This window comes from Jatropha curcas, chromosome 3 (assembly GCF_041381405.1).
Source record: "Jatropha curcas cultivar XTBG-Jc1 chromosome 3, XTBG_Jcur_1.0, whole genome shotgun sequence".
Classification (NCBI taxonomy): domain Eukaryota; kingdom Viridiplantae; phylum Streptophyta; class Magnoliopsida; order Malpighiales; family Euphorbiaceae; genus Jatropha; species Jatropha curcas.
The window spans coordinates 386,777-398,853 of record NC_143153.1 but is presented as its reverse complement, the minus strand read 5'-3'; the positions used below and the strand labels follow the sequence as shown (position 1 = coordinate 398,853).

Below are 12,077 nucleotides of genomic sequence, written 5' to 3'. Positions count from 1 at the left end.
TGGTATAATTTTATTTGTGGGTTTTCTTGTTGTTAAAACAATTTTTAACTTGTTTGTCATTTATTCACATTCATATTCATCTGCTAAAACTTGAAACTTTGAATCAATCTGAAAGGCAATTATTTTCTTGATTATGATGACACTGCATCAAATTGTAAACAGCTGCACTCTTTCTTCACCAATTTTGGGTATCTTCAATGCAATATAAACATCAAGCCAACTAACCAACCTGAAAACATAAAATGAATATTCCACTTTATTTTCCATTATGTATCTCTAAGAATACTCAAAGAGCTTGAAATTTCTTCCAGTTCCAAAATTTCCTTCCAGTGCTAGGAATCAAAGACCTTTAAATTAGGGAAATCAATGGTGTAAATCTATGTTGGTGGTACCTTCATTTTCACTGGATATTTTAGTAACTAAGGCAGGCAAAATTTATGTTCAGATTAGTGTTGTTTATTTCTCTACAATTTCCTAGAGTTGCTAAACAGAGCCTGCTTCTGTTGACCAGTCAGTGACATTTGAAAGCTTTCTGTCTCTTGAATGCAAATGAAAGCTGCTTGCGTTTGCGAATTTGGTTGTATAAGTCACTGAACATATTTTTTCCTTCTTTTTATTTTTTCCTTCTTTTTTGATAGAGATGGCTAGAAGTGCATATTTGACCTGCATAAGGAGAGTTTTCGGGTTCACCTCCTCCAACCAGTAAATCAAGAAGATCAATAAATTGCAGACAAAATCAACCTATATCCCAAAAATTAAACTCATGGAGTCATCATCATTCTACTGCCTCTTCATCTGCGTCTTTCTATTTCTTATTCAACAACCAACAAACTGCCAACAAGAGTATCTTCACAGCAATCAAACTACCTGTAATGTGTCCAAAGGATACCTGTGCAATGGACCTCAAGTTCCATGCCAATCCTTCGTGACCTTTCTATCCCGCTCACCATATGACTCCCCAGCCAACATTGCATCTCTTTTAGGTTCAGAAGCCCCAAGTATAGCCTTAATCAATAATGGTATTTCACCCGGAGAAGAATTTCCTTCAGAGAAATTGGTCATAGTTCCTATTTCTTGTTCTTGTACAGGCAGCATATACCAGCATAGCACTCCCTACACCATTCAAGCGGGGGACTATTATTATGCAATAGCCAATGAGAATTTCCAAGGCTTGACCACTTGTGCAGCCCTTCTCGGTCAAAATTACTATGATGCACCTAATTTAACAATCGAAGGGCAATTGATGGTTCCAATAAGATGTGCATGTCCAAGTTCAAGCCAAACTGCAAATGGGGTGATTTCTTTGTTGATGTATATGTTGAGAGATGGAGACTCCGTTGCTTCTATTGGCAATATTTTTGGTGTTGATGAAGCAAGCATATTAGAGGCTAACATGTTGTCGAAGGACAGCCCTATTTATCCCTTTACACCTATTCTGGTTCCACTTAAAAGCCAGAGCTGTAAGGCTGATCCAGGAAAATTCTTCTGCAATTGTCTTATTTATGATTCTCTTGAAGATGAAAGCGTCCAAGGTCTCAACTGCAAAAAGGACAGAAAAAAGTTTCCTGTCAAACTGGTTATCATATTAGGTCTCTCTCTTGCATACACTTAAAAGAAATCAAACAGCTTTTCTATATATGACAATCAGAATACTAAATTGTCTATGTATTTATACTTCAGGTATTGGCATTGGAATTGGACTCTTATGCTTGTTTCTTCTCGTCTTCAAGGTATGTCAGTTCTTAAGGAGAAGATCATACATAATGCACAAGCAGAAATTGTTTGAGCAAAACGGTGGCTTCTTGTTGCAACAACGCCTTGCATCTTGTGGAGTAGGTGAAAAGGCAAAACTATTTACGGCAGAGGAGCTTCAGAGAGCAACAGACAACTATAACCAGAGTAGATTTCTTGGTCAGGGAGGTTTTGGCACTGTTTACAAGGGAATGTTACCAGATGGTAGCATAGTTGCTGTTAAAAGATCAAAAACTATCGACAGAACCCAAATTGACCAATTTATAAATGAGGTTGTGATTCTCTCTCAGATAAATCATAGGAACATTGTCAAGCTTCTTGGCTGTTGTTTAGAAACTGAATCTCCATTATTGGTCTATGAGTTCATTTCCAATGGAACTCTTTCTCATCATGTTCATAAGGAAAATACAGAATCTTCGATTTCATGGGAAGATCGCTTTAGAATTGCAAGTGAAATAGCTGGAGCAGTAGCTTACATGCACTCTGCAGCTTCATTTCCTATCTTTCATCGAGACATCAAATCTTCAAACATACTTTTAGACGATAAGTACAGTGCAAAAGTGTCCGATTTCGGAACTTCAAGATCAATCCCATATGACAAAACTCACCTAACTACTGCAGTACAAGGAACATTCGGTTACTTAGATCCTGTGTACTTTCATACAAGTCGATTCACAGAGAAAAGCGATGTCTACAGTTTTGGTGTTGTGTTAATAGAGCTTCTAACTGGGGAAAAACCTATCTCCTTTGCTAGATCTCAAGATGAGAAAGGCCTTGTTGCTCATTTCATATCATCAACAAAGGAGGATCGCCTTTTCCAACTTTTAGACCCTATAGTCGCTAGAGAAGCAAGGGAAGAAGATATTGATGGCATTGCTAGGCTTGCAATGAGATGTCTAAGTTTGAATGGGAAAAAGAGGCCTACAATGAAAGAAGCAGCAATGGAGTTGGATGAACTAAGGAAGTCACAAAAGTCCATAGAGATAGGTCATGAGCTTTCATTGAGTGATGAAGCATCATCCTTTGTGTATGCCTTTGATGAAACTGCAGAACATGAATATGCAGAGATGGAAACCATCTCAATCTAGATGTGATCAGCCCATTTTCTTATTTTGGATAATAAAAGCAATGCTTATTCTATGATCAAGAATTTCTATGTATTATGTTTACACAATTGAAACAAAGCACCTTTTGATCATTTATTTGAGAGAAGTAAAACAATGGACAATCAAAAGAGTCTTATTCATTTTTAGTATCTTTACTGCAAAATAATAGCCAGACAACCAATCTCAAAACGAAAAACTGAGGTCAAATATTATTATTTTCCATTTTGGATTGCTTATTTCTAAGCAACTTAATAGAGTTCCCAAAACCTTCCAAACAGAAGCTGCTTCTTCTAACTAGTCAGTGATGTCTGATTCTTCCTCTGCTCTAGTGCTGTCCCTATCTTGAATGCAAATGAAAAGCTGCTAGCAGACGGACAATAAAGTTTAAAGTTTCTTAGATGTTCTAAATAATGCCTTCAAAGTTAAATGTGTGGATAACATATAGGAACAAATTAAAGAATATTATGCTGTTGAAATTATTTCATGTTCACAAAATTGGAGGTTGAATAAAATAATGAATTTAAAAGATACATTCATTCAAGGTTGCACCTACCAATAAGTATTATCTATACACATAAACTTCCCTAGGAGAATTTACAAAAATAAAATATAATCAGCTATCTAGAGTGAGGTAGATTCCATTTCCAAGGTAATGAAATCCTCTATTGATTCTTGTGAAGACACATCAATAGAGTGCAGCAACAATCCTTCCTCTTTGATCAACCAATTAGGCTTGTCAATTTCCAAGCTTCCTTTGTACTTCCTTAATCCATCTAGCTCCATTGCTACTTCTCTCATTGTCGGCCTCTTTTTTCCATTCAATCTCAGACATCTCATTGCAAGCTTTGCAATGGTTTCAATATCTTCTTTCCTTGCTTCTGTAGCAACTGTGGGGTCTAAAAGTTGAGAAAGACGATCCTCCTTTATTGATGACATGAAATGTGCAACAAGGCCTCTCTCATCTTCAGTTCTAGTAAAAGAAATAGGCTTTTGGCCTGTCAGGAGTTCTATCAGCACAACCCCGAAACTATACACATCGCTTTTATCAGTGAATTGACTTGTGTGGAAGTATTCAGGATCCATGTATCCAAATGTTCCTTGTACTGCTGTGGTTAAATGAGTTCTGTCATATGGGATTGATCTTGAAGTCCCAAAATCTGATACTTTTGCACTGTACTTATCATCTAGTAGTATGTTTGAAGATTTGATGTCGCGATGAAAGATTGGAAATGAAGCTGCAGAGTGCATGTATGCTATTGCTCCAGCTACTTCACTTGCAATTCTGAAGCGATCTTCCCATGAAATTGAAGATTCTCTACAATTTTCCTTACGAATATGATGCGAAAGGTTTCCATTGGAAATGAACTCGTACACTAATAATGGAAATTCAGTCTCTAAACAACAGCCTAGAAGCTTGACAATGTTTCGATGATTTATCTGAGATAGAATCACAACTTCATTTATGAATTGATCAATTTGGCTTCTTTCAATAGTTTTTGATCTTTTAACAGCAACTATTGTGCCATCTGGTAACATTCCTTTGTACACAGTGCCATAACCTCCTTGACCAAGAAATCTACTTTGGTTGTAGTTGTCTGTTGCTCTTTTCAGCTCCTCTTCCCTGAACAATTTTGCCTTTTCACCTCCTCCACAAGATAATAGTCTCTTCTGTAACAAGAAGCCTCCATTTTGCTCAAGTAATCTCTCTTTGCGAATTCTTTGTCTTCTATTCTTTAGGTACTGATATAACTTGTAGCTACAGAGGAATACAAACAACAGTCCGATCCCAATTCCAATGCCTACAATAGATACATGAATAAGTGGACTAAACCAAAGAGGTACACTAAGGTTGTAGTGCAATATAATGTAATCGAACGCAAGCCAGATTGAATTGGGAGAGGGCGTAGATACATACCTAATAGTGTAACCAGTTTGACAGGAAATTTTTTGCTGTCTGGTATGCAATTAAGACCTTCTGCCCCTCCATTGACAAGAAACCCATTAGGACATTGGCAAAAGAAATTATCTGAATTAGCCATGCAACTCTCACTCTTAAGCGGAACCAAAATAGGTGTAAATGGAAAGATCAGACTGTTTTGTGACAACTTGTTAGCCTCCAGTATGCTTTCTACATCAACCCCGAAAGCTTTTCCAATCGATGAAATTGTATCTCCCCATGTCACCATATACATCAGCAAAGAGATCACCCCATTTGCTGTTTGGTTTTGACTTGGACAAGCACATCTTAAAGGAACCATTAGCTCCATTCCTACCTGAAGATTTCCAGAATTATAGTAGTTTTGACCCATTAGTGCTTGGCAAGTAGTTAGGCCTTGGTAAGTGTCATTAGCTATTCGAAAGTAAGTTTCAGATAGATTTTTAACAGTGTAAGGTGCATTATGCTGGTAAATGCTACCGGTACAAGAACAAGAAACAGGAACTATAATCAATTTTTCAAAGGAAATTTTATCATGGAGTGGTATATTGTTGATCAAGGCTATACTTGAAGCTTCTGAACCTAAAAGGTAAGCAATGGAAACGGGGGAGTCATAAGGCGGGCGAGATAAAAAGGTCAAAAATGATTGACATGGCATTTGATTGCCATTGCAAAGATACCCTTTCGATATGGAAGGATTTTCATAACAATTGAGCTGAGTATTGTTAAGATATTCTTGCTGGCACTTTGATGGTTGGTGTAAAAGAAACAGAAACAGGAAGATTGAAAGGCAGTAAAATGATGATGGTGCCTCCATGGAACTGAGTTCTTAGGCAATAGTGTTTGGTTACCTGCGTTTATTATGCATATTAGTTGAGTTATAACTTTGACTTTAACTTGGCAATTGAAAAAACCAAGTTATTTCACATCAGATATTAATTAATATATTATCTTCCCCAACTTCAATTTTAAAACGGCATTGACTTTCAGCAGCCTCCACATTGGACTTTGACATAGATTTTCTAAGCAAGATGAGATTTTTTCTTTTCTTTCTTTGCTTGCTTGGTCTAAAATCTGGATTGTTGAGATTAAAATCCTCGACTTTGTCTACTGTAGTTTCTTTTGAGCTCTGCTCTTCATTTTACACAAAAAAAAAAAAAAAACCAGCAAGGTTTAATCCCCTCAAACCATAGAGCCTAAAAGTTTTTTGCCCGAGATCAAACTTGTATTCTCACCCTTACAGATTGAGTTTGCTTATCATCCCAACCATTAATGAATGCTTTTTAGAGGTATCAAAACAGTAACATTTTAATTGGACTTTTTCCTCTGATTATCATTCAAGACTAAATATGTTGGTGTAGTTTCTGTGTATGAATGCAAAGATGTGGATATCTTAATTTGACTTATTTTTGTATTTAAGTGATTTTTAATTATTCATATTGTTGACTTGAGCTGTCAGAGGATATTTTACGGAGTGATTATAGGGATTCTATGCTTATTCGTTATTACCTTCCCATATATTTTTTTTTTTGACAGTAAATAAGATCATATATTTATAATAAATCATGAGAAATAAGAGTTGCAATACATGGGTGAGTCTGAGTCCCATAGACGAAAACAAGGATATAAACATGCCACACGAGCAAGAGTGTGTGTAGGTTTGTTGACTTGCCTCCTAACCCAAACCAATTCACAAGATGGCATTTGAGAAATCAGTTGTTTAATCTCTTCGAGCACTGGTGCCCAGTCTGAATAAGATTCAAACCCAGCAGTTACAGTTGCAGGCAATCTGTTTCCACCGGAACCCAATCGATAGATCTCGTGAGCAGCCAAGACAATACTTCCCTAAGACCGATGACCTCTGCAATGTGAGGTTTCAGCACTCCCGCAAAATGACCTGTGCAAGCTGCCAAGAATTGCCCAGCTTCGTTTCGAATGAGACCAGCATACGATGAACGATCTTCTGTGGTATGGATAGCTGCATCAAAGTTACATTTCACAGTCCCAGTCTCTGTACATTAGTGCAATTTATATATATTTACCTCAATAAAAAAATAAGAGAAATACAATTCTTCCAAAACTTACAGATAAATTTATTGTATTATTAGCGCGTTAGATGCATGCTATAAGAGTCAATGTTCAACATTTTATAGAAGGGGAAACATTTTGGAAACTTCCTTTCTCGTTAAAAGTCCAAGAAGAGGCTGTTGTTTACTTGTTTACGTTTGTTTATAGTTCTCCAGAACTGTCAAGTGAAAGAATCCAGCCTAATTGCTGTGCCAGTTATATCAGTTGCAGGAAAGTAGCTAGATAACTAAGTTCAACAGACCTTAGCCCAAGAACTTAAATCCATGGAGTTATCATCTTTTTACAGCCTCTCAATTTTCCTTCTCCTGTTTCTAACCCATCAACCAGTAAACTCCCAACAAGAATATATTAGCAAGAGGACAACAAATTGTGCAGATAATTCTTCTATATCGAAAGGGTATGTCTGCAATGGAAACCAATTCCAATGTCAAGCTTTCTTAACCTTTTCATCACGCGCACCTTATGACTCACCAATCACCGTCTCTTCTCTTTTAGGTTCAGAAGCCTCAGTTTTAGCCTTGATCAACAATGTTTCTTCCATATTCACATTTCCCTCTGACAAATTAATCACAGTTCCTATTTCCTGTTCATGTTCTGGTAGCATTTACCAGCACAACACTTCTTATATCAAAGGTACAGATGAGACATATTTTACTATTGCCGATAATACTTACCAAGGCTTAACTACTTGTCAGGCAATTATGGACCAAAACGACATTGGTAGCCAGGAGCTTATAGTTCCATTAAGATGTGTATGCCCAACTCAGAACCAAACTAAAAAAGGGGTGATATCTTTGCTGGTGTATATGGTGACAAGGGGAGATACAATTTCAAAAGTTGCAAGTGCGACGTAGCAAGCGTTATTGAAGCCAATAAATTGTCAGATGACAGCATTATCTATCCTTTCACACCTCTTCTGCTTCCTCTTACAAATGAGAGTCGTTTGACAAATCCAGGGGTTTTACCCTGCCAAGATCCCAATGGTTCTATTGCAGTTGGTGTAGACTGCGCACCAAAAAGTAGTAAAAAGTTTCCAGCCAAACTTATTGTAGTACTGGGTCTGTTTCTCACACTTGGTTCTTTTGATGTTTTACGTTTAAACTCTAGCTTTTGCATGAATATTACTAAATTATCTTTATACTTACTTCAGGTATTGTTATTGGTATGGGAGTTACATCTTTATTCCTTTTTGCCTACAAATTTTACCAATTCTTGAAGAAAAGAAGAGAAAGAATTCGAAAATCAAAATATTTCGAGCAAAATGGAGGCTTGCAACAGAGGCTGGCATGGTATGGAATTAGTGAAAAGGCTAAAGTATTTACTGCAGAGGAGCTACAAAGAGCAACAGACAACTATAACCAAAGTAGATTTCTTGGTCAGGGAGGCTTTGGAACAGTTTACAAGGGAATGTTACCTGTGTTGAGATTTTTAGGGAAGGAAGAATGGAAATACACAAGATGATTAACAATATTTTACACCTGAATTAGCAAAAGGATATGCCTATTTATAAGTTTACAAGTGAATCAAATAAGACTTAAAAATACTCCTAAAAATCATTAATCCTAATAATAAAAACATCAAATTCTATGCAGAAAATCTGCACTAACTAAAATTAAAATCTCAAAATATTTTTAATAATATTATTTTGAATTAATCCTAACAACCAGATGGTAGTATAGTTGCTGTTAAAAGATCAAAAACTATTGACAGATGCCAAATTGATCAATTTGTAAATGAGGTTGTGATTCTATCTCAAATAAATCATCGAAACGTTGTCAAGCTTTTAGGCTGTTGTTTAGAAACTGAATTTCCATTGTTGGTATATGAGTTCATTTCCAATGGAACTCTTTCTCATCATATTCATAAGGAAAATACAGAATCTTCGATTTCATGGGAAGATCGCTTTAGAATTGCAAGTGAAGTAGCTGGAGCAGTAGCCTATATGCATTCCGCAGCTTCATTCCCAATCTTTCATCGGGACATCAAATCTTCAAATATACTTCTTGACGAGAAGTATAGTGCAAAAGTTGCTGACTTTGGTACTTCAAGATCGTTCTCATATGACAAAACTCATATAACCACCATAGTGCAAGGCACATTTGGATACTTATCCTAAATACTTCTACACAAGTCAATTTACAGAGAAAAGTGATGTGTACAGTTTTGGCGTTGTGCTAATTGAGCTTTTAACTGGAGAAAAGCCAATTTCTTCTACTAGAGCTGAGGATGAGAGAAACCTTGTTGCACATTTCACTTCAATGGAAGAAGAGAATTGCCTGCTTCAAATTCTTGATCCTAGAGAAGCTAGGAGTGAAGATGTTCATGGCATTGCAAAACTTGCTGTGAAATGTGTAAATCCAAATGGTAAGAATAGGCCTTCAATGAAAGAAGTAGCAATGGAGCTTGACGGAATAATGAAGTCGCAGAGATGCTTAGAGATTGAAAATGAGACTCTGGTTAGAGATGAAGACGAGTACACAAGTGACTCTGACGAAGAAATACAAACTTTCTGAATTTTTATTAATAATAAAATTTTATTTCTTTATTTTATATATTAACCGGGTCTTAATGTATTGCAAGGCCCGCCCAGATATTAACCGGGTCTTAATGCATTGCAAGGCCCGCCCAGATATTAACCGGGTATTAATCTCTAGCTTTTGTTTTTCCTGACTTTTGTCTTTTTCTGTTCAAAGAGTCTGCTATGGCATCTTCCTTTTAGCTTTCGATGATGTCCTATGAAATCCGTCCACCTCTAACCTGCTTTCAAAAGGCTGTACATGACTATGAGTGCCAAAGGAGCATCTCGAAGACAGCAGTGAGAATGAGAATGGTGGGATTGACTGGTGGAATAGCGTCTGGAAAGAGTACTGTCTCCAATCTTTTCAAAACCCATGGAATTCCCATTGTTGACGCCGATCTCGTCTCACGCGTATGCTCGTTTCTCTTATATATCTCCATAGTAATCGCTTCTATTTTTAGTATTCGATTGGAGCTTTTTTTTTTTTTTTTTTTTTCTCTAAAGTTATATGCTTTATGTTCAGGTTATAGCACTTAAAATTTCCTGATGTTCTCTCTAGGTACTTTATGCAGGACGTTTTGAAGAAAGAAGCCTGTGGATATAAGAAGGTTGTTGCAGCATTTGGAGAGGATATCTTACAAGCTAATGGGGAAGTGGATAGGCCAAAATTAGGCCAGATAGTGTTCTCTGATACTGCAAAACGTCAACTTCTTAATAGGTAAGCTTAGTTCCTAATAGGAGTTTATGTCTATGAAAATTGATTAAATTTGAATCAATTGATAAGCTAACAAATCAATAGAGCAACTGAATAAAATTTAATGCTCTTAATCATCTTGATTTGTTTGTTATCATCATGGCTGCACGGTCTATGTTAGAATTGTATTTTTGTCTATGGTAGTGCAAGGATTAAATTTCTGGAGAATCCCCTTTGTACTGGTATCGAAATGCATCAATGTGATCTGAAGGAAATATAGAAATGCATAGTTTGAACATATGTTATTTGATTGATGGAAATAGAAGCAAAGCTCCTTGTTTAGTGTCAGGGCCACTGGCTAATTAGCTTCTTGCTTCCACTAGTTCATGATTCTACAAAAGCTGTTTGTCTTCAACTTCCTTGACGATTTAGTTTGATAGTCATGTCATAGCAAATTGAATTCCTAATCGCAATGATAATCTTAAAGCAGTTTCGATTTAATAGTGAAGTCATATGATTGAAGTTCTGTTTCGTAATTTTTTACTTTTCCAAGGTTAAATCGTTATGATGTCTCAAATCTTGGTTGCTAGAGCATTGGTATTGGTTTTGCATTGGTTTGCTAGCAAGAGAACTGCATTGGACAATGTTCAGAGAATTGTGCATTACCTCACTCTTAACTTTGGCTCTCATTTCTTGCAGGCTTTTGGCTCCTTATATCTCTTTTGGCATCTTCTGGGAAACTCTGAAGCTATGGTTGAAGGGATATAAAGTAATTGTTCTTGATATCCCATTGCTTTTTGAGACCAAGATAGATAAATGGACAAAACCGACTATTATTGTATGGGTTGATATGGAAACACAGCTTCAACGGCTTATGGCAAGAGATAAATCCAGCGAGGAGGATGCCAGAAATAGGATAAATGCTCAGATGGCCCTAGATCTGAAAAGGTCCAAGGCTGACATTGTCATTGATAATACTGGTTCATTAGAAGACTTGGAGGAACAATTCCAGAAAGTATTATTGCAGGTTACTAGGCCGTTGACGCTGTACGAGTTCTGGCTTTCTAGACATGGTGCCTTGACAGCTCTTATTTCCATCATAATTGCTGTTGTTCTGGGTAAAACTGTCCACTGGATATTATAGTTGTAAATTTCAAACTCTTACTGCTTGATATTTTGAAGTGCATTTCATTTCTTGAATCTACATTTCATCATTCTTTTAATCTTTCCTTCTCAAGCCGTATGAAGTTACCTGTAACTTTCATACTTGTATGCAAGGAGGAGACAAGTGAAATGCAATATCAATAATTTAAAATTCACGAAAACAAATTATGGATCATAATTTTAGAAGCTGAAGAACAAAGGATAGTATCAGAAGCTGAAAAAAGGTTGAGCTAACCTATCATGAGGAATGATTTCATGGATTCTGTTTTTTGGTAGTTGGTATATGATTCTTTAAAGCTGAAGTTAATACTCAGGAATTTATGAAAAAGATTCAAGCTTTATAATTTTTGCACTATTTACTGCCTAGTCTGCAACTGCATCAATTTGAAAAAGAATATTCCATAATTTAAATAGTCCTGTGTAGTTGTCCACTATGTCTCTGTTTTTACTTTTACCAAAGTCAAAAATTCATGCTCCAACTTGAACAAGACATTTCACTTTCTTTTCCACGCAGGTTAAGAAATGAAATTTATTATGGTTGGTGGAAAATTTTGTTGTCGAATATTTTTATTATACTCGTTTTAAATAGCATATAAGCAATTAATATTATATTGTAATAATAAAAATCATAATGTAAATTGCAATTAATGAGAGTGACTAATATTGATAATTTTCTAAAATTCAAGAGGCAAAAAAAAACTACTTATAAATACCATATTAATTGAAGGATGACTGATTTAGGAAAAATAATAAATTAATGAAGATTATTAAAAATAAGATAAAACTTAAAAAGGCATAGTAAATAATTTAAAGATTAAT

General features: G+C 36.0%; 3 protein-coding genes and 1 pseudogene across 4 annotated transcripts; 3 read left to right on the top strand and 1 right to left on the bottom strand.

Annotated features, from left to right (window-relative positions):
* Positions 1 to 664: 664 nt before the first annotated feature.
* On the top strand, positions 665 to 2,934 carry LOC105645010 (wall-associated receptor kinase-like 1). Its single transcript, XM_012230513.4, has 2 exons — positions 665 to 1,589; positions 1,681 to 2,934. Exons 1-2 carry the CDS (start codon positions 764 to 766, stop codon positions 2,838 to 2,840), a joined length of 1,986 nt encoding a protein of 661 aa, XP_012085903.1. The 5' UTR covers positions 665 to 763; the 3' UTR covers positions 2,841 to 2,934.
* Positions 2,935 to 3,329: 395 nt separating this feature from the next.
* On the bottom strand, positions 3,330 to 5,642 carry LOC105645011 (putative wall-associated receptor kinase-like 16). The gene is made up of 2 exons (XM_012230514.4): positions 4,774 to 5,642; positions 3,330 to 4,657 (listed from the first exon to the last, which is right to left on the bottom strand). The coding sequence occupies exons 1-2, from the start codon at positions 5,609 to 5,611 to the stop codon at positions 3,480 to 3,482; spliced, it is 2,016 nt and encodes a 671-aa protein (XP_012085904.1). The 5' UTR covers positions 5,612 to 5,642; the 3' UTR covers positions 3,330 to 3,479.
* Positions 5,643 to 7,009: 1,367 nt separating this feature from the next.
* On the top strand, positions 7,010 to 9,476 carry LOC105645012 (wall-associated receptor kinase-like 1; annotated as a pseudogene).
* A 77-nt stretch (positions 9,477 to 9,553) lies between these two features.
* LOC105644866 (dephospho-CoA kinase) lies at positions 9,554 to 11,298 on the top strand. Of its 2 annotated transcripts, none has more exons than XM_012230359.4 (3): positions 9,554 to 9,811; positions 9,973 to 10,118; positions 10,794 to 11,298. In XM_012230359.4, the coding sequence occupies exons 1-3, from the start codon at positions 9,608 to 9,610 to the stop codon at positions 11,236 to 11,238; spliced, it is 795 nt and encodes a 264-aa protein (XP_012085749.1). In that variant the 5' UTR covers positions 9,554 to 9,607; the 3' UTR covers positions 11,239 to 11,298. The 2 variants fall into 2 exon arrangements, with proteins under 2 accessions (XP_012085749.1, XP_012085750.1); XM_012230360.4 differs by having other exon boundaries at positions 9,674 to 9,811; positions 9,960 to 10,118.
* The last annotated feature ends 779 nt before the right edge of the window (positions 11,299 to 12,077 follow it).

Excerpts from the sequence above, each read along its gene's own strand:
- LOC105645010 (XM_012230513.4), top strand. The coding sequence starts at position 764 with ATGGAGTCATCATCATTCTACTGCCTCTTCATCTGCGTCTTTCTATTT. Across the intron at positions 1,590-1,680 it reads CAAACTGGTTATCATATTAG|GTATTGGCATTGGAATTGGA; the intron begins GTCTCTCTCTTG and ends TTTATACTTCAG.
- LOC105644866 (XM_012230359.4), top strand. The coding sequence starts at position 9,608 with ATGATGTCCTATGAAATCCGTCCACCTCTAACCTGCTTTCAAAAGGCT. Across the intron at positions 9,812-9,972 it reads ACGCCGATCTCGTCTCACGC|GACGTTTTGAAGAAAGAAGC; the intron begins GTATGCTCGTTT and ends TACTTTATGCAG. Across the intron at positions 10,119-10,793 it reads AAACGTCAACTTCTTAATAG|GCTTTTGGCTCCTTATATCT; the intron begins GTAAGCTTAGTT and ends CATTTCTTGCAG.
- LOC105645011 (XM_012230514.4), bottom strand. The coding sequence starts at position 5,611 with ATGGAGGCACCATCATCATTTTACTGCCTTTCAATCTTCCTGTTTCTG. Across the intron at positions 4,658-4,773 it reads CAAACTGGTTACACTATTAG|GCATTGGAATTGGGATCGGA; the intron begins GTATGTATCTAC and ends TATCTATTGTAG.